The sequence below is a fragment of the Corvus kubaryi genome, unplaced genomic scaffold (assembly GCF_017639235.1).
Source record: "Corvus kubaryi isolate FWS band 111438036 unplaced genomic scaffold, C.kubaryi_AGA036_p1.0 74, whole genome shotgun sequence".
In the NCBI taxonomy this organism is placed as follows: Eukaryota; Metazoa; Chordata; class Aves; order Passeriformes; family Corvidae; genus Corvus; species Corvus kubaryi.
The window spans coordinates 16,636,297-16,664,064 of record NW_024582061.1 but is presented as its reverse complement, the minus strand read 5'-3'; the positions used below and the strand labels follow the sequence as shown (position 1 = coordinate 16,664,064).

The window sequence follows — 27,768 nt, the reverse complement described above, 5'->3', positions numbered from 1 at the left end:
TAGCAAAAAAATAAATGGAATCTTCAGGAGTAAATATTTCATATAAACTTCCTTAAGGATTAAAAAAAACCCCAACCCAACAAAAATCTTCCTGCTCTAATAAATATTTACTCAACTTTACTGCAAGAACTGCAAAGGCCCATCAGTATTTCCATCCACAAACACCTCAAACGAGCAGCAGTTGCGTAGAGAGAGATCAAAAGAAGCCATATTAAGTAACTTAAATACTTTATATCAAAAAGCTTCTTTTACTTTACAAGGCACACTAAGGAGAAGAAATGTCCAAGTTAAACATTTCAGTTCCAGAAAAAAGATACGAAAAAGTGTCTTTAAAGAAGTACTACTCTAAACAAATTTTTAAGTTCAAATACCAACAATTTAACATCTTATTGCCACCAATACTACTTATGTTTCAGCTGGATAAAAGAATTCGAATATTGAAACGCACCTTCTGAGCAGAGTCCTTCTTTTTCTTATCCTCTTTCTTCCTTTTCTTGTCTTCCATTAACTGTTCTTCCCTTTCTTGCTCCTTCTCTCTGCCAAAACATGAAAAACAGTGGTCTGAGCAAAATCAAGTTGTGTAAGAGCCACACATACTAGAAACCTCTTGCCTGCAATAAAGGCAGTCAAGCTACCAGATTCCTCTTACCATACTTGATTTCCATCTGAGGGTTTCAGACGGATTGTGATAAGAAAAGCACCTTCTAGCTCAGTACGGCCATAATCATGCCACATGCTGCCGAAAGGAAAATTCTTTTATTTGCATCAAGTCTGTTATGGCAGTTCCCTACATAAATTAATCACATGCCTGATAGCAGAAAGTATCTTCAAGACATTTTGGCCAAAGTATTCTTATAATTGGGTCATGCTATTATTTAACGAAGAGTCTCATGAATCTTTTCATAGGGTAAAAAAAAAAAAAAAAAAAGGGAAGTTGTAATTTAATATAAGATAGTTTGGTCTGATATAACATTTATCTTCACAAGGGGAAGAGATTATTCTATTGCCTGTAGCTATGTCACTTGTAAGAGACTAGAAATGTCACATCAAATCAAACCTATCATTTATTATACAAATCTCTAATTTAATTTCTAGGCTATTGTACCCACCCACAGAATTTTTGTGATGAAACTTGTAATACAAATTACTTTCCAGGAATCTATTTTTTCCCACAAGAACATTCTTTCAAAAGAGGGAAAAAAAATATATGCAGCTGCTATTGTTGTCAAGCCATCATCTTGTTGCTATGTTCTGTATCAAATAAGAAAGTACCATGGAATAGTTAATTTACTGCATGTATACTATTGGCTGAGCTGTTTCTATGGTGAATCACATTTTTGTTAACCAGTTCTCTTCACCTCCTTATAAAGAAATTTAAGGCCAAGTTTCCAGCTTACTTGGAGTAATTTCTTTTTATAGGGAAAGATTAAGACAAAGATCATTAATGTAAAAAGGTGATCTGACAGATGAGGAATAGGATCAGAGACTCTACGAATGGGAACCAAATAACAAGTATAATCCACAATCTTTCAGAAGAAAATTTTATAAAAACCGGAACAACATTACAAACAAACCTGGAGTTTAAAATAGTACTGAACTATTTCTTATATTTATGCCTAAATCAAAGGTCTTTTTTGACCACAGTTTAGAAAACTTCAGAGTTGAGTTGGCTTGGCAGTCACATCATACAGACTTTTCCTTGAATTGCATTTATATGGTAAAGGTAATATCTTTGTTTTCATTTTCACTAAATATGCCAAAGCCAGTGGGCAAAGAGACATTTACACAACTGATTCCTACAAAAATATTTTGAGATGCTATATACTAATAGCTTCCTGATGGAGGACTTCCAAGAACTCTCTAAATGACAAAGGTTCTAGAGAGTAATAAATGTCTTCCTGGTTTCCTGAAGTTGGGCTCTCTTTCTTCATACATGGACAAAATTGATAACGGCAAGATGAGACCTTAGTAACAACATCCTGAAGTTACCACCAAATGCAGTTACTACCCAATCTTTCAGCGAAGCACTGGGGAGCTTTGTATACTTTGCATTGTCTGCCATAGAACTGAGAAAATTTTTCCTTTTCTTTGAGCCAGACTGCAAGCAATATGAAAAAGCTCTCCTGTGACACCCTCACATCCAAAGTTGCTATGACTTCAAATTATGTTTAGTACTTTTGTACTGTCAAGCTATCTATACCTTTTGGGCTGCAGTGCAAGTTACAAGTACACTATTTCCAAAAACCTTTCTTGCAGCAGGCAAATGTCTAAGAAGAAGTTTAAAAGTTTAAAAAGATCTGTCTCAAAAGAGCTGCTGAAAAATGGTAGGATCAAAATACAAAATGACTTCCAGTAACTGCTTGGCACACATGCAGCCTTCTATTTAAAAGCACTTTCCTTACTTTTGTGAGCAGAAGAGAAGGGAATAGAAAAGAAAGAGAAAAGACCCACATACACAATCACAGCTGAAGCTATGGCTTACAGTGACATGCAGCACTAAAAGGATCCAAGGACAAAAGATTCATAGCCTGAAAGTAATCACCTAGTTATGGTCTGCCTTTGTGGTAAATTTAGGACGTGGAGATTGCTATTGCTGCTGCCCTGTTTTTTGATCTATGTGGACTAAGGCTGCAAAGAAGCCCTTTTTTTGCATGACAACCTCCCCTTCTGCTCTTTCAGTGGAGATGCACATTTAATATTCCATTGGGTGCATCCTCAACAACCACAATACACCAGCAACCAGTACTTAGTTTACTTTATTTAGGCTTCAATTCATGTAAGCTCTACTAAGGTGGAAGGGACCTATCTGAACACTTGGGCTACATCACATGTACGACACCACAGAGCTCCCAACAAAAAGCTGAGTGAAACCTCACAAACATGTCAGAAGTTTGAAGTTACACTTTCCAAATGACAGAGCAAGACTAGATGCTACAGACCCGCTAACAATGTACAGCCATGGTGAAAGTTCACTGAATTAGAAGGGTAAATATCTTATTGTTATTTCAGGTATCACATGTGCTGTCTTCCCAATTCCACTCTGATGCATTTCACTAATGTTTGTTTTATGAGCAATGATACTCCTTTTCAGTGTGATACAAGATGCTTGTTGAACACAAGTTTAACTTGCAGTGTTAAATGTTCTGAAAAATTTAACATCAACAAAGCTTTCAATCACCTCCTCAATTCATTCCAGAGGTAATGCTGCCTATTAACTTCTCATTAGCCAAAAGATAGTTCTTCCTGGCCTGATGAAAACTCGGGGATCCATCACGTGCTTTCCAGCAAACAGCTGTTCAGACTGAGGAGATCAACAGGGGGAGAAAACCCATCAACTTCACGCAGAGGGAATTTAGAGTAATACAATGGGGTGTGGTTCCGGGTTTTGTTATGAGCACACTATAATGGGAACACGGACACACCACAACCCTGAAGAGGAAGTCTGCTAAATTGCTATCAGCAGCCAGCTTTTTAATCTAGTTTTTTTCAAGAAAGCACGTGTTGATCTAAAAATATGACCTAAATGCACTTTAACATCTCCCACAAAATCTTAGAATCAATATTATTAAGAAGTATTTCAAAAGCATACCACAGATTTTAATTCCAAGTATTTAAAGCAAGGTATATTAACAGCTTACAAATGATGAGAAACTGTAGATTTTAATCCAAAATGTTATTTTCATTTGAAAAAAACCCAAACCCAAATAAACCCAGTAGCTATGATGCATTACCCCGTATCTAAGTTCTTAAAACAACCTCTTCTGGCTAAGTCAAAACCAATCATTTTATAGAACAGAAGTTTTTTACACTAGCTAACTAGAGACGTAACAGAAAACAGTTGTGAAATTCATGTTATTAAAATATCCATTTCAGGAAAAAAAAAGAAAAAAATAGACATTCAAGAAATGTATTCTGCCTCAAAACAATTTACCTGTTTTGGAAATTGATAATTTCCTGCAAAATTTTAATACTAATTTTTCCAGAAAATTCTATTTTAAAGAGTTGCTCTGACAACATTATGGGCTTAAGGCACAGGAAGAGGACAGAAGTTGTCTTTGAAGCTCTTGGTGTCATGAACTGAACTGTGAAACGAGATGACGTGCTACACACTGCACACTATCTGTTGCCAACACACTTTGATAGGCAGAGATAAAGCGTCACAGAGTATTAGTCTACACAAGCCCCATAATCCTGTAAGGTCACCCTCAAACTAAAATAGCACCAAAAAAATATAAGTGAAATATAAGAAATAAAAATTCCTGGAGTGGCACTTTAGGGCACACAACTCCCAGTTTCTTCTGCAAGACCATAGGACAACAGTTCCTCACAGGTGAAGATGTGCACCAGATACCAGTGAGTCCTCTTCCCTCCTCCTGACCTTACACTTTACCTCATTTCAGTACAGTCAACTTGAGTTAGCTACACTGTGACACAGCAGAGACAGTTAACCTCCACAGGTGCACGCTGTTCTCTGTGTTGTGATAAGCACAGGATGATTTACAAACCTGCTTCCAAACTGTGAGCCAACTTGTTCATCTTCTTTCAGAACACATGGGATTCTGAAACCACACTTGCAGGACCAGAAGCATTTTTACATCTATGTAACTACCAGGTCACTTGAACAACTGCTAAATCTTCCTTCAAGCCCTCAGCCACAACTAGCCAGAGCTAAAGGCCTTTACCGTATACAGAGAATGATTTGCATGCACAGATCACTGTCGCTTAGAAGCAAAACTATTAACAACATATTTCAAGTCTTTTGGAAACAGATGGAAAGACTCAAAACTTGATTAAACCAGAAATTTAATCTACAATAAGGTATCCAACATTGGTCAAGTTTTGAAGCAAAAAGAATTTCCAGTGGACTCTAACTACAGGCATCTAGCTTCTCAACATTTCTGAAAGTTTTCTCAGTATTTTGATAAATTATACAGCCTGGATACCAGCAGAATTAGGCATCACACATTGCTGTCTCAGATGCGTTGCAAAACACCTTTATAACAAGCTCAAGTGCAGGTGCAACTTCCAAGACAGAAGCTCCTCTCAATCAATACAGGGACAAAATCTCTTACAGGAAAGTAAAATGTCGTCAACAGTGCTGTTTCATAAACATCTTGCTGCCACTGGCAAGTGGTTTTCATTTTCTTCCACTTTATTTCTCTTCATCAAGCTCTGTCCTTGACCTTCACTTGCTTGGACCATCTCTGGAACTCAGCTGAGTGTATGGGAAGTAAATTCAACTCACAGTAATGCATTGAAATGCATAAGCTGATTAGAACTAAGGGTCATGAGCAATGAAGAAAAGGCACACTACAAACTCCCAAATGAGTTCTTTGATGTGCAAGCCCTTCTTGCTGCAGCAACAAACACTGGCAGTCTACAGCTCAAAATGCTCAAGGTGGATGAAAGCTTTTAAATTACATCAGGAAGCAGGATGTCGGAGACTAAAAATGAAGGAAAATCAAACGCACCACAACTGGAGCATAGAAATCCTTACAATTTTACTTCACTTTCATTTAACATACCCCACTTAACAGACATGCTCCATTATTTCAGCAGCATGAGAAGAGTGTGGCATGTCCAAACATGCAAGTGTGCTCCAGCACATTTAAAGAGAACATCAAACAGAAGCAAGATGCAACACAGCATGGAATAAATCCCAGGGCTGACAGACCCTACATTCCTAAAGGTAACATTACTTCCACTAGACTAAGCCATGTAAATAAAGAGTTATGATCTTGCTGATCAAAAGAGTCAAAAGGGGATTAATTAATTTTATTTAAAAAAAGTTAAAATACTCAACATCACAGCCTTCCTTCTTATTAAGCAATGCTTGCATGCATAGACTATACAGCCATAAGCCATACAAAACCTAGTTACGTGAGATACAGACATTTCAAAAGTCAGTCTTTAGGCTGAACTGACAAAAATGGAATATGAAATTACTTTAGGCCAAATGACTTCTGATGTTTATAAGGAAAAACAATTGATCCTTCAGAATAGCATCCCTGAAGATCCAGGATATAAAAACTCCAATGAGGAAAAAAAATTATTTGTTTGCTTGAAATGAGACTGAAGTTCACAGCATCACTGAAAAACTGCAATACTGATGTAAGGGATAAACTGAGCTCAAAATTGACCATTTAGTAGAAGGATGATTGTCCCACACTTTCTGAATGTGAAATCAAGATAGCAGAACTCAGCCCTTCGGTACAGTATGAAATTAAGACTTTCATGTTTTCTACATGTGTAAATAGTACGTACACCATATGTAAGACATCTCTCCCAGAGAAAGCTGTGGATTTTATACACACACAATACATACTCACCACGTATTAAATAGAAAGACTTTAGAAAGTGTGTTTTTAGAAGTGCTCTAAAGCAGCATTTTCAAAAGATTATTCCTTTTCAAGGACTTAGAGTAAGCTGCTTTTTCCTCTCTTTGGCTGAAAACCAAAACAGTGTCACAGCAAGAAAGTTGTGCACTTTATATAGCGTATCTGGCACAACCGATACGCCTTTATCACAGCACAACATCAGTAACTTGACGCTGCTGTAGAAAATAACCAACTTTAAAACATCAGTAAACTGACTTTGCTGAAAGAACACTTTTCTAAAGGAATACTCTTATAAACTGTTATTACACTTGTTAACAGAGTAAAATTAATTCTTTGTGGTGTGTTCTATATATACATACACCTATGCACAATGATTTACAGAATAGAGAGACAACAACTGAGCATAAAGGGCTCTTTACTTAAAAGAACTGGATGGTATAAGCCCTACAGTACAACAACAAATGCTCATAAAAAAGGAAGTTTTTTCTCAACTCTTCAGCAACTGAAGGGGCAAGAGTATCATCTGAAGAGGGAGTGGGTCAATTTCAGTTTTAAGAGCTGCCTGTTAATAAGAAAACCTTGAAATATGTTAAAAAGACCAAAATTCTTTTTTTAAATATTCTGTATTTCTTGCTTGCACTCCTTTAAGCAGAATTACTCTTTCCAGCTGTACAATTTATATCTACCTATATATTAAAAGACTGACTTCCAGATACAATCCAAAGTTCCTAAATGTTAGCCAAGTGATAAAAAAGAAAAGCTTTAAAAAAAATGGAGAGCTATAGCCAAAGTTCTAGAATGTAAGAACTGAGCAAGTTTTCTCCCCTACTTCTGTCTTCAAACACTTTGGAGCTCTTGCAGACCTGTAATTATTATTTCATAGCATGCACACTCATGCACACCAAAGACACAGGTAAAGTGTCTTTGGTGTGCATGAGTGTGCACACCAAACAACTGTGAAATGTGGTAAGAATAGCACAAGAGCGGCAAAAGATGAGGTTAGAAATTTGCCTGTAATTAAGATGTCCTGTAATGTATCATATCAGAACATCCCTTCAGCAAGACACAGTTCTATACAGGACTTTAAGGGTTTATGTGATTATCAAAAAGCCTTACTTTCCTCTAAAAACTACTCACGCATGTAGAAAGCTGCATTATCTGTAATTGTTTGCCAAGAAAAATACCTGTGTCGTTCTGAAAGCCACAAAACCCATGCAGAGTAACGAATGCATAAGAAACAACATGGACCAGAGTAAAGCATAACAGCTACCAGAACAAAATCAAGAAAGAACCTGTCCCTGCTCCAGGGACACAGGTCAGTCATTTCACAGGGAGGAGAGAGCTGGCAATCCTCAAGATCTCTGTTCCACTACAAATGATCTATTCTGGCAATATGAACTCTCTCAAACCCCAATTTTCACTAACACCATAATGTCAGCACATAAGATGATAGACAACCTGGCAAAATACTTCTGTCTTCCATTAAGTGAAGTCCTTTCATTTCAATTGTGTGAGTGAGAAATCACAGCCCTGGACAGATGACCACTCTAAGGGAGCTGCTGCTGACCTTTTCTTTGCATGTGAAACACTTTTTTCACTTCACCATCCAAAAAGAAGATCTCACCTCCCTCACTGTGCATACAGAAATACCCCGAGAGTCCTACCTTGTCATACAACATGGGGTTTGAAATGAACTCAGGCTGTCTGGGAAAAGTGTCAGCTGTTAGTTACAGGATTAATTATTAGTCTGCAAGTGCTGTGTGCACAAGTATTTACCAGCGTTGCTTTGTATTAAAAGAGACAAATTCTACCAGTTTTATAATCTCAAATGGTTTGCCCAGCAGGAGGAAAAAAAAAAATCCTCTTGTTTGAAAACTAACAGAAGAAAAGTTACACAATTTCCTCGCTAAACAGTCCTTTACGGTTTGGTTTTTTTTTTAATGTTGGGGGTTTTTTCATGTTGTTTGTTCATTTGATTTTTTTAAAACCAATTCATCTTCTGAAACTAAACTACTTTCTGCACTAGATACATTATACCCTTACCGGTGTTATTATCAGAATCACAAATAATTCTGACTGAAGAAATCAACCAGAGTCTCATCCAACCCCACACTCAAACCAGACACATCATCAAAAAGGTTGCTCAGGACCTAATCACATTCTGATTATCTCCAAAGTTAGACACTACTATCGCTGTGGCAAACTTATTCCACTTTTTCACTCCACACATTGCATTTGCCTCCTGATACCTAATCAGAATTTCTTTACTGCGACTTGTGTTTGCTCTCTCTTGTTTTATCACTGTACACCACCCCTACAAAGAGTCTGGCTGTCGATATCCTCTCATGAGGCAGGTGAAGACAGCAGTAACATTACTCCTAATGCCTCCTATTTCTATGGCTGAACAAATCTAGTTTTTTCAGCCTCTCCTTGAGCAGGATTGCTCCAGAACACTAATCATCTTAGTGGCCATATAATATGTCAGTGTCTTTCCTGTATGAGAGCCAAAACTGGACATACTATGTTAAAGATGGACTTTAAAGTGTGGAATCCCTTCTCCTGACCCACTGGCTATATCCTTGCTAATACAGCACAGCACGTGGCTGGTTTCTTAGCAGCAAGGACACCCTGCTGACTCACATTCTACTTTTTCTTTCTCAGGACCTTCAGGTGTTTTTTCTGCAGAGCTACCTTCTGGTCAGTGGATGGCTAACCTGTGCTATAGCAGTGGGTTATTTTGACACAGGTGTAGTACTTAATATTTACAATTGTTAAATTTCAAGAAGTTTGTCAGGTCCTTTTCTCCAGCCTATTGTGTCTCCCCATGAACAGCAACCTTAATCTCCAGAGGTATCAACCACTCAGCCTTGTTTGGTATCACCTGCAAGGGTGCTGAGGGCTCGTTCCATCCCAACAGACCACATCATTAACACTGATCTTGAACATGATCAGCCCAGCACTGACTGGCACAGGGCACCAGTGCACAGGGCTCCAGTGCCAGTGCACTTCGCATTGCTGACCACAATCAGCTCTGTGCCACTGCCTGGCAATGCAGCTCTGGAATACTTCTTCCAAAAAATGTATAACCTTAGAGTAGAATAAAAACATAGTTCTATACTTAGTGGTCCAGCGAGCAGGAAACTAATTAAAGATACATCCTCTGCAGAAGGACTGCAGTAGAAAGCCCTAAACGAGCTATCCTCCACTCCAGGTCTGTATCAGGACACCATCGCACTTGGCAGCCCAGATCAATTCCACAAGTCAAGCTCAAACCTCTACTGGCAGCTCTGCCAATGCCTTAATGGGGCATTGAACAGGTTACAAACTGGGACACAGTATTACTGCCACCCTAATAGTGCATTCTTGTAGGTATGTATGAGAAGTGCTATTAAAAAAATATTCACTATTAATCTAACTGCAGTTAAAAAGGAAATGCTCACTCCTGACTGCAGTGTAAATTTGATTTTAACAGAAGAGCTCTGTACCTTTCTTAGATTACAAACTTGTATCTTAAATGCCAAGAAAAGAATTATTTTTCAACGCTAAAAAAAGTCACAGGAAATTAATCTATTTGCTGGGGTAACTATGCCACAGTACACACAATAATTATGACACTTGTTTTAATGTCAGAATGTGAAATTTCAGAAAGAATACCAAAAAAATATAATACAGTTTAATAAAATGAAACATTTTCTGCCAGAGCATCATTTGTGGCACCAGCAGAGGCTGTATAGACAATAAAAAACTGGATTATACAGAATCTTTAACAACAGAAGTAGTTCTGTTTATTCTAAACTTTAACATTTTGTGGATAGTGACTGACATTTATATATATTTGTGTTTCTCAGTCAAAAAAACCCCATGACCTAAAAGCCATCCTCATAAAGATCCATACTATCTACAGATACAGAACAGAATTTTAGGGGAAGGTGAAAATAAAGGAAACATCAGACAACACTACACAGCATTACTTGCTGCACTTTTTAATACACTTGAAAATACTGGAGGTTTTCTTAACTTTCATGATATGGCACTTCAGACGGGATTAAAAAAAAAAAAAAAAAAAAAAATCGGTGAAGCAGTTTCTATTTAGTGACTGTTAAATTACTGGGGGAAAATCCCTCACCAAACCAAGCCCAGACAGAATCATGCTGCTTACAGGCAGCTTCTACTCAATGGTGAAATGCTTGAATTCTACTTGCCTGGGGATATTATAAGGATACCCTCACAGTTGCATAGTGGTATAATTTACATTTCATTTTAGAAAGGATCTGATTGTTTACTTTTATTCAGTTTCCAAAGTTACACTCTAAACTTATACGCTATAAAACCCAAAACACTTTATGTACGTTAATAGTCTGACAGGAATATTACATACCTCCAGATCTGTGTAATACTATAAAATTTTCCACATACAGTGCTTCAGGGCACTGTAGTAATGAAAATAAAATTTATCCAACTGTAAGTCATTATTTTAATTATATAAATCAAAATACTAAAGAAGAATGTAGTTAATTTTATCAGTGTGATGTTAAGAACAAGGCTTTCCACACAAAGTTATTATTCATTGGTTGTAGGTCAAGGTAGAAGAACCAGCAAGTTAAGGTTGTTTTTTAAATGTATTAGAAGTTCAAACAACTCTGTACAGCTTGCTCAGATCTTCTTGGCAAAGTTATTAAAGTTTGTATTTTCCACTCCATTTATTACCTGAGGCAATATTTATTTTTAACAGGTAAGAAAATTAATTCAGTTACTTGCTGCAAATATTCAGTTACAAAGTTTCAGGACTGTCATGATCCATATCGGGAAGTCTAAGTTAAAGGCAGAAGCAAGCAGCACATTTTGCAGGTCTGGAAAATGCTGTATAAATCTCGCCAAATTACTGCATCTTGGAACAAATCTACCTACATATATGTTCAGTATATTCAGCTGAAGCTGGGCAGGTAAATTCTTGATATTCCATTACTACTAGGCATGCTCCATAAATTAAGGCTTACAAATGGGGTTATATAAAGTATGGGAGTTTTAATAATTGCTATTCTTGAAGACTACAAACCATTGTTTATTCTCAGTAGGGACAAACACTACTGCTCTTCATCCTTATGCCAGCTGAGCTGAGAGCTGAAGAAGGACTAAAGACAAGCAAAAAGCCCCCAGGAACAAGTTGTACAGCCAGACTGCAATAAAGCAGGACAAAGATCCAGGTGCTTCCAATTTGAATCCACCATACTCCACATGCACAAATCGGCACTTACATGCAACTGTGCCTCACACTTCACTGGGCAAGTTTTCTACCTTGCTGAAGTACTTCAAATAAAAGTTTTGAAGCCCCTTGTTCTAAACCACACTCATGTTTGGTGCAACGAGTAAAATGCAGATGTAGCACTGTGTAAGCAATAAAAAACTTAAACCCTGGATTTGCATGTGTGAAGCATGGCAAATAACTATTTAATGTTATTGTGCCTTATATAATTAGGCAAATGCCTAGCTGTCTCTGTCTTAAACAGATGTATCCTTTGCAAAAGTTCCTCACTATATCGTAATTTTAATGACAGTATGTAATCACAGCCTTCCTCTGCCAGTTGAGGGAAAAACCTCTCGACTAAGATTTATATTATTATGCAATAGCCAAATACAAGATGCTATGAGAGCTGATTATCAATCTGGACAATCACAAAGCTAAAATACAGACAATACTCAGTCTGAAGAAAGAACTTGTTTACCAGCTGAGTACCATGGATTAGTGAGTTCTTAGAATGCAATAAAGATTATATGCAGTCCCTTCACAGTGAAGTTGCAGTTAAGCACAGTGCATACTGAACCTAAACGAGAGAGATCTTTAACAGGCAAAATTCAGTCTGGTCTGTGACTAGATAACACAAGCTCAAGTTCTCGTGTTGACTGAAATGCAATTGTTACATCCACTCCCTTCTCACCCTCTGTCTCTGCCCCCCACCCCCTTAATGACCTATTTCCTTAAGAAATATCTGCTGCGTTTAGCAGCTCAGTGAAGTTGTGTATGTTTGGGGTTTTTACCTTTTTTCCCTTTGAATGGACTTGGGGGAGGGAAGTATGATATTTAATAACACGTGCTGCACAGCAGAGCTTTCCCAGGATATGTTACAAAACAAGAGACTGCATGACCTGCTCAAGGTTACAGAATGACTCCATTGCTCACTCTGAATTAAAAACTGGTATCCTCCTGACTCCTCCTGTATTTTCACTAATAAAATAATACCACTACTGAGCACTTGCAGAGCTCCTTTCATCACAGGATGTCAAAGGCCTTTATAAATATTAATTAAGCATTGCAACAACACAAAGAAGTATGTAAAACTTAATTCTGCACATGAGTAAGCCCAAGCAAAGAATAAATAACTATGTTCAAAGCCATAGGACAAGTCAGCAGTATGTAGAGAAATGGCTCTTGCCATTAAGGAGTACTCCATTAGAAACAAGGACATGATTAATACTCCAAATGTGATGTGAAGAGCCCTTGATCACCAATACATTACTGTAAAACCTAGTCACGTGCAATCCTGCAAAGACCACACTAAATTTCAGGCAGCATACTCATAAAGACACTAACTTTGTCTTCCTCCAAGCACAGAAAACAGTTCTCATGAGATTTTTAAAAATTCTGTTTTTCTTGTTGGGCAACTTTCCTAAGCGAAGACAAGTAAGAGTGTGATATTCTTTGGTACTTTTACAAGATTAACAAGTAATATTGAGCTGAGACACAATTCAAATATGAATTCAGCCCTCACAAGTGCAAGTAAGCTAATTCTTAACATTCAACCATGTACTCCAGTAACTAAGGAAGCAAACTACCATTTTTTTAAAGAACTCAATATCCATTCTCTAAAGAAATAACCACAAGTCCAAAAGTAATGTTTCCACAAACTATAACGGACTCATCACTTAATTGAGTACTCAGTGATCCTAGAACTTGAGAAAATGTGTCCACATCTGACCTGCTACAAGCATGACTCTTAAAATTGTTTTCTCTTTCCAATTACTGTAGCTACCACAAGAAACCAATTTGTAAAACTGATAGTTTTACTGTGAAAGCTGACCACACTAAAACATACTCAATGCTTCTATGTACTGCCACATTTGCAGACTTGAACGACAGGAGTGAGATTAATTTTTGTATTTCTTAAAATGGTTGTTAACCCACTGAAAAAACCCCAAGATGACCAGCTCTGAACTCCTGTAAAAACTCACTTTAATGAAAATTTAACTGAATTTAGTAATTTTTCCCTCAAAAAACCAAGAAAATCTGACATTAATGACTGCAAGAAATACTTTTGTTTTGGAGAAAGACTACTATTTTCTGTATAAGACGAAACAAGTTGCACTAAAAATTCACTTTGCAGTGAACTCTGTATTAGAAAAGGAGACTGTTGTTGCAATGTTAATAAAGAACTTAAATGAAAAATTGTGTAATGCATATTTCACCCCAGCAGCTGTTCAGGTTTTTCACAGGTTATTTTTTTTTTAAATATTCTTAGTAGTTCAATGACAAATTCTACTTCACACCAAAATAACAAGATTTAGTGAAGGCTGACAAAGTCAGTTGGCTGAATGAAAAACAGGTTTCTGTTTTGTTTTTTACTTAACAAAGTATGTTTTTCATCTGGCTACTGAATGAACACCTGGACATTGTGTTTCGGATTTTTTCACCACTCCAAAAGGACATAATCTGGGAGTAGAAACTTAATGGGCAATAAAGGTGTGTATCACCATTATAATTTTATCTCAAGTTCTCCTACAGGACAAAACCAGAGAGCAGTTCAGTATTATATTTGGTACACAGCTTTCATCACATGAAGCAATGTTTCCTCCTTCTTACATGGGACAATAGCTACTTAACAGAGTTTATGTTATCATTCGAGCATTATGCCTTCAACAGAGGACTGACAAGATTTAACAGCTAGGCTTTAGTAAGAGGTGTTCTATCCCCACTAATTCTCCAGAAATCAACAGCCCAAAGTTGCTGAGTTTTCCTGGTTAAACTAATCACCCAACCTTCAATAAAAAAGACTTGAAGAGTCTAATCAACTCATTGCCACTTAGAAGTAGGACCAAGTTCAAGATCACATACTGCTGAGATGTATCCAAACATATCTGGAAACAAGGAGGGAGCAACCTCTCAGTCTGCAGCTATGGAAGCTTTACTTAACATGTGGCCTCCAGACACACAGACCTACTACAGATGCAACATTACGCACGTAACTCTCCACGTCTGGAAAAGCACAGATATGTGATCTTAGCTGGGCTCAACAGAATTTCATTACCTTCACAAAGCTGCTGATCCCTAGCTTTTATCTAGTAATGGATATCCTGTGCAAAATGTCTAATTGTATTGTAGCATATTCTCACACTTCATTGAGCCACTCTGTAAGCCATGGAGGGCTGCATGTATACAAAGAAAGGAGTTACAACTATACTGTTACAGACCATTGATTGTACTAAGATCATCCAGATTCCACTGTAGGTTACATAACGTCAGGATTCCCCGTGCCAACAGTGAAGAGATATAGTATTTACTGTATCAAAAAATCACTCTATTTTATAAAGCTACTATTCAGTATTTGTTGTCTGTAGGTAATTACAGATGATAAACTAAAATCTGGTGAAACAGCAATGCTAAACTGTAAGCCAGGTGTTCCACAGCAAAAAAAAGAGCTTAAATACATTTACTACTCTAGGCGTGTAATTAAAATACTGTTCTGACACACATCAACTCTGGTATGTGCATCAAGGTTTCTTTACAATACGAAAACTGATATAAACTTCCTCCTTCCCCACATCTGTATGACAATTTAAACACTGATAAAAGTTATCTTGATAAATTAAATCACATAAACCATGTCCTTCAAATGGCTTTTAGAATCAGATGCACTGCACCATTCATACGATGGAGCGATATTTGTAAAATGTACATGTGACACCAAAGTGAGCCATTTTGCTAACAGACCACGCCGTCTTGTTCTGGGCCTTGCACCTACTGTTAAAAGGCAGACAGGCAGGGATCAGACCCCATTAGACCCTCAAATTAGGATGGCAGACTGCAGACCCTGCTCGAGAAACTAGGTAAATCACAAGGGAATTTAAGTCTTCTCCTTGCTGCATTGTTACAGACTTTCTGAAGGCCAAAGCATGAGACTTACTCCTAAAATGTAAGTGAATAAATGAAAGGTGTGGGTCTTAATAAGAAATTTTATACACTCTCAATCACTAAAGAAAACTGAACTTTATTCTGGTGAGCTAGCTCAAAATAAAGAGATATGCTAGACTTGGTATCTACTTCTAAAGTCTAAAGACCTCGGGGGCACTGAAAAATGACTGTGTTTGACTCTTAGGTTAGGTGGCAAGCACCGAGATTCTTTGCAGAGCCTGATGTGGAAGCGTTTCATCCCCAGATGCTGCTTCTCACCCTTCTTGCTGCAACCAGCTGGCCCATCCTTTTCATTAGTCATTTTTCATTCAGAAATGAGATCAATAAATTATTCAAAACATCACAACTCAATACTTCATGACATGACTCATGCCTAATTAAGATGTAATCTGAAATTATTCATTGGCACACAGAATGAAAACTAGAGAATTGTAAAGAAACTGTGTGCAGGAAACAGGAAAAATGAAAACACCACCGAAAGTGCAAGACGACTTGTTTTGAACTATAAGAAAATAAAAATCCTTCCTTCTGAAGCTACTTAAGCAGCCAAAAAATTCAAAGCCTCTTCCAACTTGTCTCCTCACATGATCACTTGAGTTTTGAGGACAAAGATGTGATCATTTTGGTCTGGCATTCTAAGAAAATGATTACCTGAGATCTCAGAAAAGCATAAAGAAACCAATACCCTCACCAAGGCATGCAGCATCTACAAACACCACTTGCACTCTCAATACCTTCAGTCTTATTTTTGTCTATCCGCAACTGCAAATTCATCATTCATATGGAATGCTGATACTGTTCCCAGTTAACAGCACCCTACCAAAGCTCTCTGTAACCTACTGGTTTGCTATTTGCACAAGATACTGTAAAAAACAGTGGAAAAGACACAGACAACCAAAACATAATCGTGAGTATAAGTGGCATTACTGTACACTTTCCTAAATTTCAAAGACTTAAAATTGCTGCTGTGCTTTTGGAGAACACTGGATTTGTCACTAGCTATGCACCCTTCCTTCCCTGTGAAAAACAAATTCTTTAACAGTAATTCTACGTGCCAACATTAAATTTCTAAGCATATTGTATCATACATATACATTTAATGAAATGACTGAGTAGGTATCAAGAAAAATTCCTTCTGTTTTAGCAATCTCCTAGGAAAACTTTTGCAGTGTAATTCAGAAAGCAAATAAATATCAGTTTCCACATCTAGTAAAGAAAAAAACCCCACCCCCACCTCTTTTTCTCATAGATACAAGCGCACTTTATCTGCACATAATGTAGAGAGGTAGAAATGCCTCACTCCTTGAAGGTTTTTAATCTGTAATTTCTCCTCATGTTTTTGGAAAGCTATGTTTGGAAAGGTAAGACAGCTGTCAGTACTCCATAGGAAGCATTATCAGGAAGGATATTACAAGTTCACGCAAGAGGTATGTAACGTCACAGAAAACTGCAACTATCTGATGATAAATACATTTTTAAAAAGAGACCACTCCAAGGATAAATCAGGTTAACACCAGAGTTAACATTAGAAATACCATTTATTTAAATGTTTTCTCTAAAAGTAAGAATTAAAGCAGAAAGTTATTGGTATCCATGGAACAAAGCCATCACAAGTAGCAGCCACTGCATTACAATCAAATCCTGTCACCCTAAATCTCACACCTTCCTGACTTAGATGGGAAAACATCTCAGGCCTTTGCTCAACACAGTAGTGCCACCTTACCCATTATCTGTGCAGATGGCCTGAGACACCCATACGGGGTAACTTAAAAAACCATAGAAATGTCTCTTCTTCATTTCAAAATGACTGTAAAAGGGTGGAAACCAGCATTTTGCAGGCCACATAATCGTACCTGTTTAACAGTTTATTTTAAATTAACTAGCCACAATAGTTATGAGGTAGAAACAGAAGAACCTCTAGAAAATAGTCCATTCATAGGCAGAGATGACTCTGCCACCTCTCACAGTCACTAATCTGGTAAACTATTTTTGATTCATCCATTTTTATAGTCCTGATACTGTGCACCATTCTCTAGCTGCATTTTTTTTAAAAAAAAGTTAACTTTATTTCATGCCTTCTGGAAATGAAGCATAGATTAAACCACTGAGTCTAGACATGCAACTCTTACTAATTGCTAAATAAACAATCATTTCCTTATTTCTGAAGCAAAGACATTAGAAAGTTTAAGTGAAAAGTGTTCACTGTATCCTCAGGCATTTATCTAAACTAAGGACAGTCTCCCACCAGGAAAAGAATTTCTTTTAACTATGCTGTTACTCCTATGGAATTAGTGTCTGCCCAACCTCAGCAGTCAGTCATCTGAGAGCTTTTCCTATTTGCATTGAGTGCAGCAGACAAGATTTCTGAAATTTTGATTGAGGTTCTCATTCCTTGTCTCTTTCCAGGAATTATAATTTACAGTTTAAGTGATGAATTTTACTTGCTGCTTATGTCATTCACAGATAGAGTACCAGATCAATTTCTAACTTCAATCCTATGTAAATATCTCCTGTTTTTGAATGCAGTAGTTTTAAGATAACTTAAGAAATTTTTTAAAATAGCCAGTAATCAATTTGAGGACTGAATATGTATCTTGCTTAAAAAAAATCTAGTGTTCATTCATACTCAAGAAGATGGAAACATTTTAAAACTAACTACACATCACTATCAAAGAAGAAATTTCTCTTGTAAACCAAAGTAGAACCAGGTCTAGAATATCTATATTCCAGAAATATAGAATATTTATATTCCAGAAAGCTTGCATTCCTTCACAACATATAAATTCACATCAGAAAGTTGCTTCAACATACAAAAACTGTAAGATGATGGGAACTTGCAAACCACATCCAAAATGTCTATGGTTAATCTTCCAGGCATGCACACTCTTCTTCTGTTACAGAAGAGGAAAATTCTAAAGCAAGACATAATCCAGAAAAGAATCCAGAATGAGGAAACCACAGACCTGCCACCTCAGAGATTACAAAAGAGCACCACCACAACAGTACACAGAAAATAAAAATGTTAAGTTACAAGAGAAAAAGTGAGGTGAAAATGATAGTGATATAAATGAAATTTACCATTTAACGTATTTCTAAAGTACCAAAATTAAGCTGTTTGTCCTGTTAAATTCTCCATCCAAGTAGTGTTTGCTACTTTTAGGTTACTTTTTGCCTTGTTGCATTATGCAAGATTATTTTTAATCAAAACCACATATTTCTCATGTTCAGTGATGTCATGAGGCACAAAGAAATGCATAAAGCTCACAGACTACAATCTTCAAAGAGTAACAGACATTTTTTACTTGAGTGGTTAGAAATGTGCACCCTTTTTCAGCATCAGTCCTAAAAGAAACAGCTAAATCAGAAAAGCATTCACACATAGATCCACCTAAATTCTGCATCTTTCCAGTAATGAATATAATTCTGACCTCTGCTGACAGTCAATCTGAAGACTCCTATCTTTAATTAACAACTACCTCTTCCTACCTACCAACAATAAACGTCACAAGTGTGGAACACAGCAGTTTCATTTTTTTTTAGACACTAGGCAAAACCAGGGTATGATCATGACAGGAAGATATTGACCGTTCCACAAAACACTGTACTTCTAAATCTATTCAGTTAAACCTTCTCTCAATCCTCTTTAAGAAAGGTAGCTCTGCAAAAAGACAGGTCAACTCTTCGCTGCTATATAAAGTTGAAGGTTAAAATACATAAGCTGATGTGGGAGACTATTTCCTGCTGAAAGAAAAGCCCTTTAAACACTAGAACCTCAAATCTAATTTGTCAGCTTATTGATGCTTCCCATGCATACTGCCAGTGCAAAGTATCTATCTTTCTATGAAGCCACTGTTTTGGAAAAACGGTTAATGCTACCTAGCAAAAAAGTTAGCATGACCTTATAGTAGAAGCAATACAGAATTCAGTCACACACATAAGCATTTAAAATTCCAAATTGTAGGTGAAAGGCAAGACCTTTAGCTTTAATCAAAGCTATCTGATAAGCTGCAAGTGCCAATTTGACTTATGGTTATCAGTAAATGTGACCTCCACTTGTTTGACTTAAATGGGGAAGTGGACCAAGTAAGAGTCACCAGCTTTTTCTAATGCTCTTTCTAAAGAGTATAAAAGAAAAAAAGAATACATTGGGCTTCACTGGAAACATCATTCTTAGTTAAACCAGCCTTTGATAAGCTTAGTCTTCACTAACACCTTATTTTATCAACAAAGTGGGGCAAACTTTATTCAGCCACTGAGGCTATGCCACCAACTTAAATTAGGGGGCAACACAGCTCGTAACAAAACAAGCTCAGCTGGGTCTCCCCCTCCTCACTGCAAGAATCTAGCCCATAACGCTGTTACTGGTGGTGACTGGGTAGCAACTCCAAACTCAGCAACTCATCACTAGACGGTTACAGTATTTTTGGAAGACGTGCTGGGAAGAACTATATAGTTTGATCACAATATATTACCAGCTGTAATAGGTGAATAAAGCAAGAACTGCCACCACAACGTCCATCTCTGAAATGGTCCAGGCTTATGCAACAAACCTGACAAACCCAGTTTAAATGTCTTCTGAAGCCACAGCTGAAGGCAATTGGGACCTGTAAACACTCAAACAGCTGTAATGGAAACTCAATGGATTTTCCACGGGGCTTGGTTTGGAGCAAGTGGTTTTGTGGTGCTTGGTTGCTGGCTGGGGTTAAACTACGACAGGGCATAAAAAAGGAGGGTGTGTAAAAAAGGAGACCACTGTAATGCTCACATTAATTATTCTGATTTTCATTAACTACCAATGAAATTTTTAGATGCATCCTCAAAGTGAATCCTCAAGAGGCAATTCTTTCCAAAGAATGAGGTATAGTCACACTGCACACACCAGGAGACACCAGTTTAAGCTTCAACTCCTCAGGAGTGAGATATTTTACTGTTACGAAATATTTTTTTGCTATTTGGACTTGTTTTTAAAACTATTTCACATTTTTGTTACTTTCAACAGACAAAATGAAAATTACTTCCTGGTAAGCAAACAAAAACCACCTCAGTGCTTTGTTTGGTTCTAGGTATTTTTTAGTTTGTATTCTCTGGCTAAGTTCCACGTTCATAATTTAGGAAAATAACCTTACTATACATTTGCATAAGGTCTCAGTGAGCAAGAAACATCACACAGATTAAGGTACTCCAGGGAAAAAAAGAAAAACTCTACTTTGCTGCTAGAGCTTGGTATTAATGACATTTTACCTGGAAAATAAGTCCCTTTTACTGTGAAATGGACTTAAAAATCCCTGTCAAGACTTTTAACAGCACAGAAAAATAATTCATAATGGTGATGTTCATTTTATAACAATATTTTAGATCAAAACCTTCTTCCTAAAGGGAACTCCTGAAATAACCAGAACTGTCCATACATTCAATAGAAGCTATTCCAAGCTTTTACTTCAGGAAGCAAGAAAATACCAGCCAGCAAACCTACAGCAGGTTCTCGCTTCTTTCATACTGCACTGAAGGATAACAATGTTTAAAGCCTCATTAAAAGTCCACAAGCATTAAATACAGAATGTGAATTTCAGTTTAATAAACAGTCAACTTCAGGCAGACTGTCTCTGAACTAGGTTTTCACTTCTATTTTAAAACATCAAAGAAAATCAAATTTCAGGGAATTTCTTTATGTCATTAGTATTTCTCAAGGTAGAACACAGAGCAGTAGCTTTTAAGCCTGAATTCCTCTACACTCAGAAAAAGCCTTTAGTCTGACCTCGAGGCACCGCACCAGAATTTGTCACAATTTATGACCCAGCTACATTAACCATGCTCCTTGGCAAATGGAAACCCCCAAGTGCTGAACCAACTTTTGACACTGAAGTTTTAGCACTTGAAATATTGAGAAAGGCAAGTTACACAATTCCATCTTTTTACCCACATTACGATTTTGGTTAAATCAGCTTTGTTTCCGTAAATCCATGAAGGAAAAAGAAAGCATCATTCTATTCACAATTCAGTACAGCTGTGTATGACTGGCTTCAGCCCCAGGCCAAAAGCCTGGAACTTCTGAGTTCAAGTCTGGCTCTGCCTCTGACTTTCTGTGTGGCCTTCAGAGAGCCTCTGAATTTCTCTGCTGCTCCTCTTACATCTGCACACTTACCTTACAGAAAGGCACTTGCTTCGTTTGTGCAGGCTTCTCCCAAACACAAAACTCGAACTGACTCTGAGAGCCATTTTTATTTTACTGTGTATTAAACACCTATGCCCTATCAAGAAGTCTCTACCTGCCAGTTGATACCTGGTAGTTTTTAACCGTAGTAACTGCCAATGTGCACTTATTACATATATGCATACACATACCCATATCAGACACATACAAATATAGTAAGATGTAGTAAGCTGGAAAATAGACAATTATTTCAAAGTTCATTAACAAACACGATGAAAAAATGAAATTGAGTTACATGCTATAATTAAACTTACAATCAAGAGTGATCTGCAACCTTGTTCTTTTTAATGCACTGAGCCAGTGATGAAGCCTGTTTTTAACAGCTTAACATTAAACACACAAAGCAAGCAATGCTCAATCTAAAATGATCACAAGAACTAATATTTAGAATAGCACTTAAACAATAGAAAAATGGCCTAAGAATGCAAAGGGGAAGAAGCACTTAAGCTTAACCAAGTTATATAACACTAACTGAAGCATCATTTGAAAGGTAAGGTTTTTTAAGAAAAATACCTAGGGAAGTTACATAAATTTAAGCTGACCCTATACTTGCAAGTCTATGGTAGAAGAGTTTTACTTCGCATCACCTAGACTGAAGCAGAATATAACAGAGACTGACACAGCCAACCTCAGCTGTTTCTGAACACAAATCACCCAAATACAGCTCATCATCTTTAAAACAGCCACCTTTAAATCCACATCTGAGAAACAATCTTGTCCCCAAAACTTTACCAAAACAGGCTGACTTTCCAAAAATTAACCTGTTTGGTTTTTAATGGCCTAACTACAGCAAGCTACCTTAAAGCTACCACCTGCAACTGTGGCTTTAGCGTACATTAAGCTGCCAAGGTAATTTCTAGACTCTCAAAGTTTTGCTTCTGTCTGCTTTTGCCTTTTTCATCTTGTTATGCCTAAAATCTGGTAAAAACACACTTCCTACAGTTTTTCTGTGTCAGGATATATATTTTATTTATAGTAACTGGCAAATGTAGACCAAAACTGTCTCCTAATTAACAACACAGCAGAGTTAATTTGATGTAGAATAATGTGTTATTTTGTGATAAAAACAGTCACTCAAGGACTTAATCAGAAGTCGCCATTCCAGAATAGCTACCGTGCAAGATGAGGTGGTTAAATGCAAATTCAGATAGTTTTTGCACAAGATGACTAAACTGGTTCAAACAGTTGAAAAATATGTAAGGTTTAGGATTTTCCCATTCCAGGTCACTTACTAAACCTTCCTACTATAATTCAGAAGCTTTCAAAACATATTTGCAAATTAAAGAAAGGTAGGAGAAATACCTTATTGAAGAAGTACATGTAACCAAACTTATAAGGAAGATTAAATCTCCACCCAGCTGAGATTTTTATACCTTCGCACATCACACCACCATCAGCGTGTTTCCATCTGACAAAGCAGTCACGAATGCTACAGCAAGGCTGGTGTACTGGTTAGCAAGTATTCCTGCCAAGGTGATCTAGATCTGCTCTGAATAGAATTACAGGACACAGGCAAAGACAAAATAAAACAAAAATAATCCTAATGCCTTGCTCTCTTTCTCTCTTTCAGCATTGCTTGGTCTGGCTGATATGTATCAAGCAGGTAATGTGAACATTACCTGCAGAGGAACAGAAAACTTGACTCTGTAACACAAGGCTATTTAATTTAAAATTCCCATTAATATTGCTAGAACTAACTTCCGTAGCACCAGCTGGAACCTTCTTTTATACTCAGCTGAAAAAAGCTTTTGGGGTTTTACTTCAGGTTAACCAAGCATTTTTAGAGGCAATTTGAACCTAGCCCACATTTAGATTCCAACCAGTGCACATGAACTTGTAATGACATCCACAGTGAAAAACAGAGCCAGATATAAAATGACATATATTTAACCTCAATAGGGCATCCTCTATTTCCATATGCTGTATTTTTAACCAGCTTTAAGAATATTTTTTTCTAATATTTATCACAGAAGTTCCCTTGAATAAATCAGTGATATACCACTGATAGCACCACTAATATACCACTAATATTACCCAAGTAAAATCTAACAAAATAGGAAAGGTTTATTTATATAGTCTTAACTAGGATATAGAAGAATTCATTTTTAAAAATTCACATGGGAATTAAACAATCTAATTATGATTTTCTGTTTTACAGTACAACTGGCTTTCACTGCACATAGGAAAAAGCTAGGAAAAAACTTTTTTTTTCTAAGTTTTGGTACCTTTTGACCTCTGCTCCCCTGCATATAGAAAGTATCCATTTTCATTTTTATTGTCCTCAAACTCTCTCCAAGTAAGAGGCAGAACAGCCTGGAAAAAGTCCAGCAAGAGCTACCAGATTAGAATTTCCAAGCATAATACCAAAATTCACTTGTATGTTGTGATCAAATCATCCTCCCTATGAATTGTTCAGCAAAAGGCTGAGCACAAACATGCTGTATATTTAGCTGGCAAAGTGATGTATCAGAATATATCACTTTCACTTTAGTTGATGAAGTTCTCAGTAGTAGCCAACCGCTTGCCAAAGAAAGCTGTTTTGTAGTCAAGTATATCTAGAGTACCAACACAGAATTAGAACTGTGTGTTTTAAATCCGACCCTGAATCTGGCATGATTGCTTAAGCAAAATTACATACAATTAAAAATATAAATGCTAATGCAGAAGCTGCAACAAGAGCACGGACGCTGCTACATTAACACTCTAATATTGAGCTGCAGTATGTTCTACTACCAACGCTAAAATTTAAAGCGGGGGAAAAAATGTGGAAGATAACACTGAAGACTCTTTTTAAGGAAGGTTTAAGTGACACAAGACACTCCATCCTGGAAAACTGGATGGCTCAGGCACAACCAAGTTCACGAACATACAATGAACCACAACGACAACACATTTGTATATATTTGCCACAGAGCACGTGTAAAATTGGACAGTTAAGCTCAACTCTAATTAATGGTTAAGTGGCATTAACAGATTATATATTTAACCTTTCCTATTTTCATATAGGTCAACTAGCTCAAAAAACTCAGAATCTACAGAAGCTGTGGTGTGTCCGTGTTTTAAAAACCCTAGTTCCAGCAGTGTCACGGCAGCTTAAGTTTTGCCATTTTCCTGTGTACACAGAGGCTGTGCCCAACAGCCACTGAGATTACAAGTGGACAGCAGATTTATGGTTGTGCTATTGAGCAAATGCTGTACTTAAAAAAGGGGAAAAAAAACGAAAACCCACTGAGAACACCAGAAGTAATTTTCCAATTGTTTTATTTTTTAAAGAAATACTTCTTCTCTGATTCAGAAATTAAGACAATGTTCTGCTTTAGTTCAAATCGGTTCAGCTGTTACACTCACACCTGTACTTCAGGCAGCCTTAACTCTACATCTGCTAAGCACACTGGGAAAGACGAGCATGCTTCCCTTACAATTTAAGCAGGCACAGTGGGGTTTCATGTACTTTTAAGGAACTAAAAAAGAATGGTCACCTTGATTTAAAAAAAATTCATGCCCTTCTGCTTTTTAGCAGCTGAAACAACTATGCTGTTCAAAGCATACCCAACTGTGATGGAGCTCAATGTCAAAATTACGCTCTTCTGACAAATTATAGACTACTTATTTGTTTGCAGAGAATGTATCTATAAAAATAAACACAAAAAAGCTGAAGTGGTTTTTCACTAGACTACCTCCCTGTAATATTTTTTGCTGCTCTTACTGGAGCTACCTCAAAATTTGTTGATCCTCTCCCCCCCAGTGTTAAAATGTGGCCTCACACATCCCATCCTAAGAAGAAAAGAACTCCCCTGCTGGCATGAAATCAAACACTGTTGTATCTTGATGCCTTGTTTTGGTTTTATTGTAGTAAATTCCAAGGCTACACTTCAATTCTAGAATTCTCAATTTAACACATGTTTTTATTAATATACATGCTTTATACTTATAAGCGTATTTCCACCTATCACTATTGAGGTGCTTTGAGATGATTTTCTCTGCCTAACATATACAAATGTCCATTTAATTGAGTTCAGACACAAATTGTAGCACTGTAAGGAGCAGTCAACTTTCATACTTACTACCTATGGTTTTTAACAAAACCGCCCTCACTAGTTTCTCTCCAGCTGTATTAGCAGACATTTTTTCCATGGTGTTTAACCCCTGGTTTGGTTTGTTCTTCCTTTAAAGTTCATCTCATGTGCTATTAATCTATCTTCTATTAGATATCTGAAAAAACTCCAAGGGTTGTATCTTGTGCTATGTTTTCCCACATGACTAAACAGGCTAACTAAAAGTAGTCCTGAAAGTACAATATTTTGAATGGAAAATCTTTCAATTCACCCATGCTATAACACCCAAATATCACATCAACCAGTTCTTACAACACAACTCTTCAGAAACTAGTATAAAATATATAATTGTAGTAGCACCAGTGCATTTCATCCCTAAACTACAATGCCAGCATACTGTACACAGACAGGAAGACAGCCTTTAAAATTACAATATCAATAAAACCTTAGGAACTCCTTTCAGGGGGGGGGGAAAAAAAAAAAAAAATTCCAGGTTTGCATATATTCATGCTGCTCCCAGAATATATGCTCTATCTCAACAACAAACCCATGAAAACCAAAACAAAAACCCAACCAAAAAAAAACCCAAACCCATAAAAAAACCCTGTTGTGTTCTTTAGTAGGAAGCCTACGTGTAAAGGAGAACTTAAGCAGTGACAAGTGCTAAATGTACAGCTCTGGAGTTGGAATTCACCACAAATGCAGAAAGGTACCATTCCTCCTGTGTTCTGAAGAACAATTGTAGCAGCATCACAAAAAACCAAAATAGAAATATTCTCAATATGTAGTATTTATCTCCATGATAACTCCACACTTGCCTTCAATGCCAAAATGGCCAAAACCTGTTATCCTGACACCCAACTTTAAGCCACTTGTTTGATTGGTATTTGAAATAGGGCACATGTAATCATACCATGTAAGACTGTTAATGTTAGCATTACATTAGCAACTAAAGATTTCAGAACAAATACATCTTTGTATTAATCTAACCTGAATTTTACATCTGTTTAACAAATTTATTCTAGAGCAATAATGTTAGCCCAATATTTAAAGTTTAGCTACTTGAAATCTAAGGTAACAACACTAGAACCCTGATACTCAGAGCTGATCCCCTTGACAGGACATGAAATATAGGTCCTTGGAGCTAAACATCCTATGCATCTTATTTTCTTACCTCAAATCTTAAGCTGTTTAAACAGGAAACCAATACTTAACAAGGTGAAACAGCTCTTAGGAGGGCAGTAGGTGGGTTCTTAATCAATTAAAGCAAAAAAAACCTGAAACTTTTCAGTTATAAACAACTACGAGCTGAAGAGAGTACCAAGGGTGCAGATTCCAACAAATACTGTTCAAAATAAACTGTAAATTAAACTTCTCACCTTCCACCCTGGTCTAAAAGGAACGTAGATCCATAACGATCAGAATTAAAGAACTCTGCTTCAAGATGAAAGACAAGTTTCTAAAGGGGTACTAGGAAAGTTATGGATAAAAATTCTCTTCCAGAAATACTCTAGTTCTCTGGATTTTTTCCTCGTAGATTTGGATGCTTTCTCCTCTACTAAGCCACCTATTAACAAGGAAGAAACAAAAATCTTAAAAAGGTTAAGTTTAGCTGAAATCAGCTGGCGAAGACTATGATCTTACAAAGTTTCTTTTCCTTCCTTCCTTCTCAGCAGGAGAGAAAGAGGCTAAAAGAAAAGCAACTGAAACTAAGCATGCTGATCTTTCAGTCACTTGTTTTCCCTGAATTTTTTCCCATTAGAATTGCAGACTCCTGTATATTGAAGCTCAACAGTAATAAGGCTTTTCTTGTCAATTATTTCTCAAGAATCTCTTAGATGTAGTGCAAAAATCTCCAGGGGCTCTGCTGACTACAGACTTCACTGTAGCTTTCAACCTATCAAAACAGTCTGCTTTGGAAAGGGACTGGTTCCTGCAGATACCAATAACAACTGACATGCAAATGCAAACAGAAAAATT

At 36.9% G+C, this 27,768-nt stretch overlaps 1 protein-coding gene across 11 annotated transcripts in view; it reads right to left on the bottom strand.

The window, feature by feature from the left end:
- The window catches only part of TNRC6B (trinucleotide repeat containing adaptor 6B), a 135,838-nt gene that overhangs the window by 54,189 nt on the left and 53,881 nt on the right, over positions 1-27,768 (bottom strand). For 10 of the 11 annotated variants that reach the window (XM_042050599.1, XM_042050602.1, XM_042050592.1 and 7 more), the window contains one exon: positions 449-536. In XM_042050599.1, coding sequence (XP_041906533.1) covers positions 449-536 — 88 coding nt within the window. Of the gene's footprint in view, positions 1-448; positions 537-6,329; positions 6,426-27,768 lie in introns of those variants that run through there. The other variant, XM_042050598.1, reaches the window with a different exon arrangement.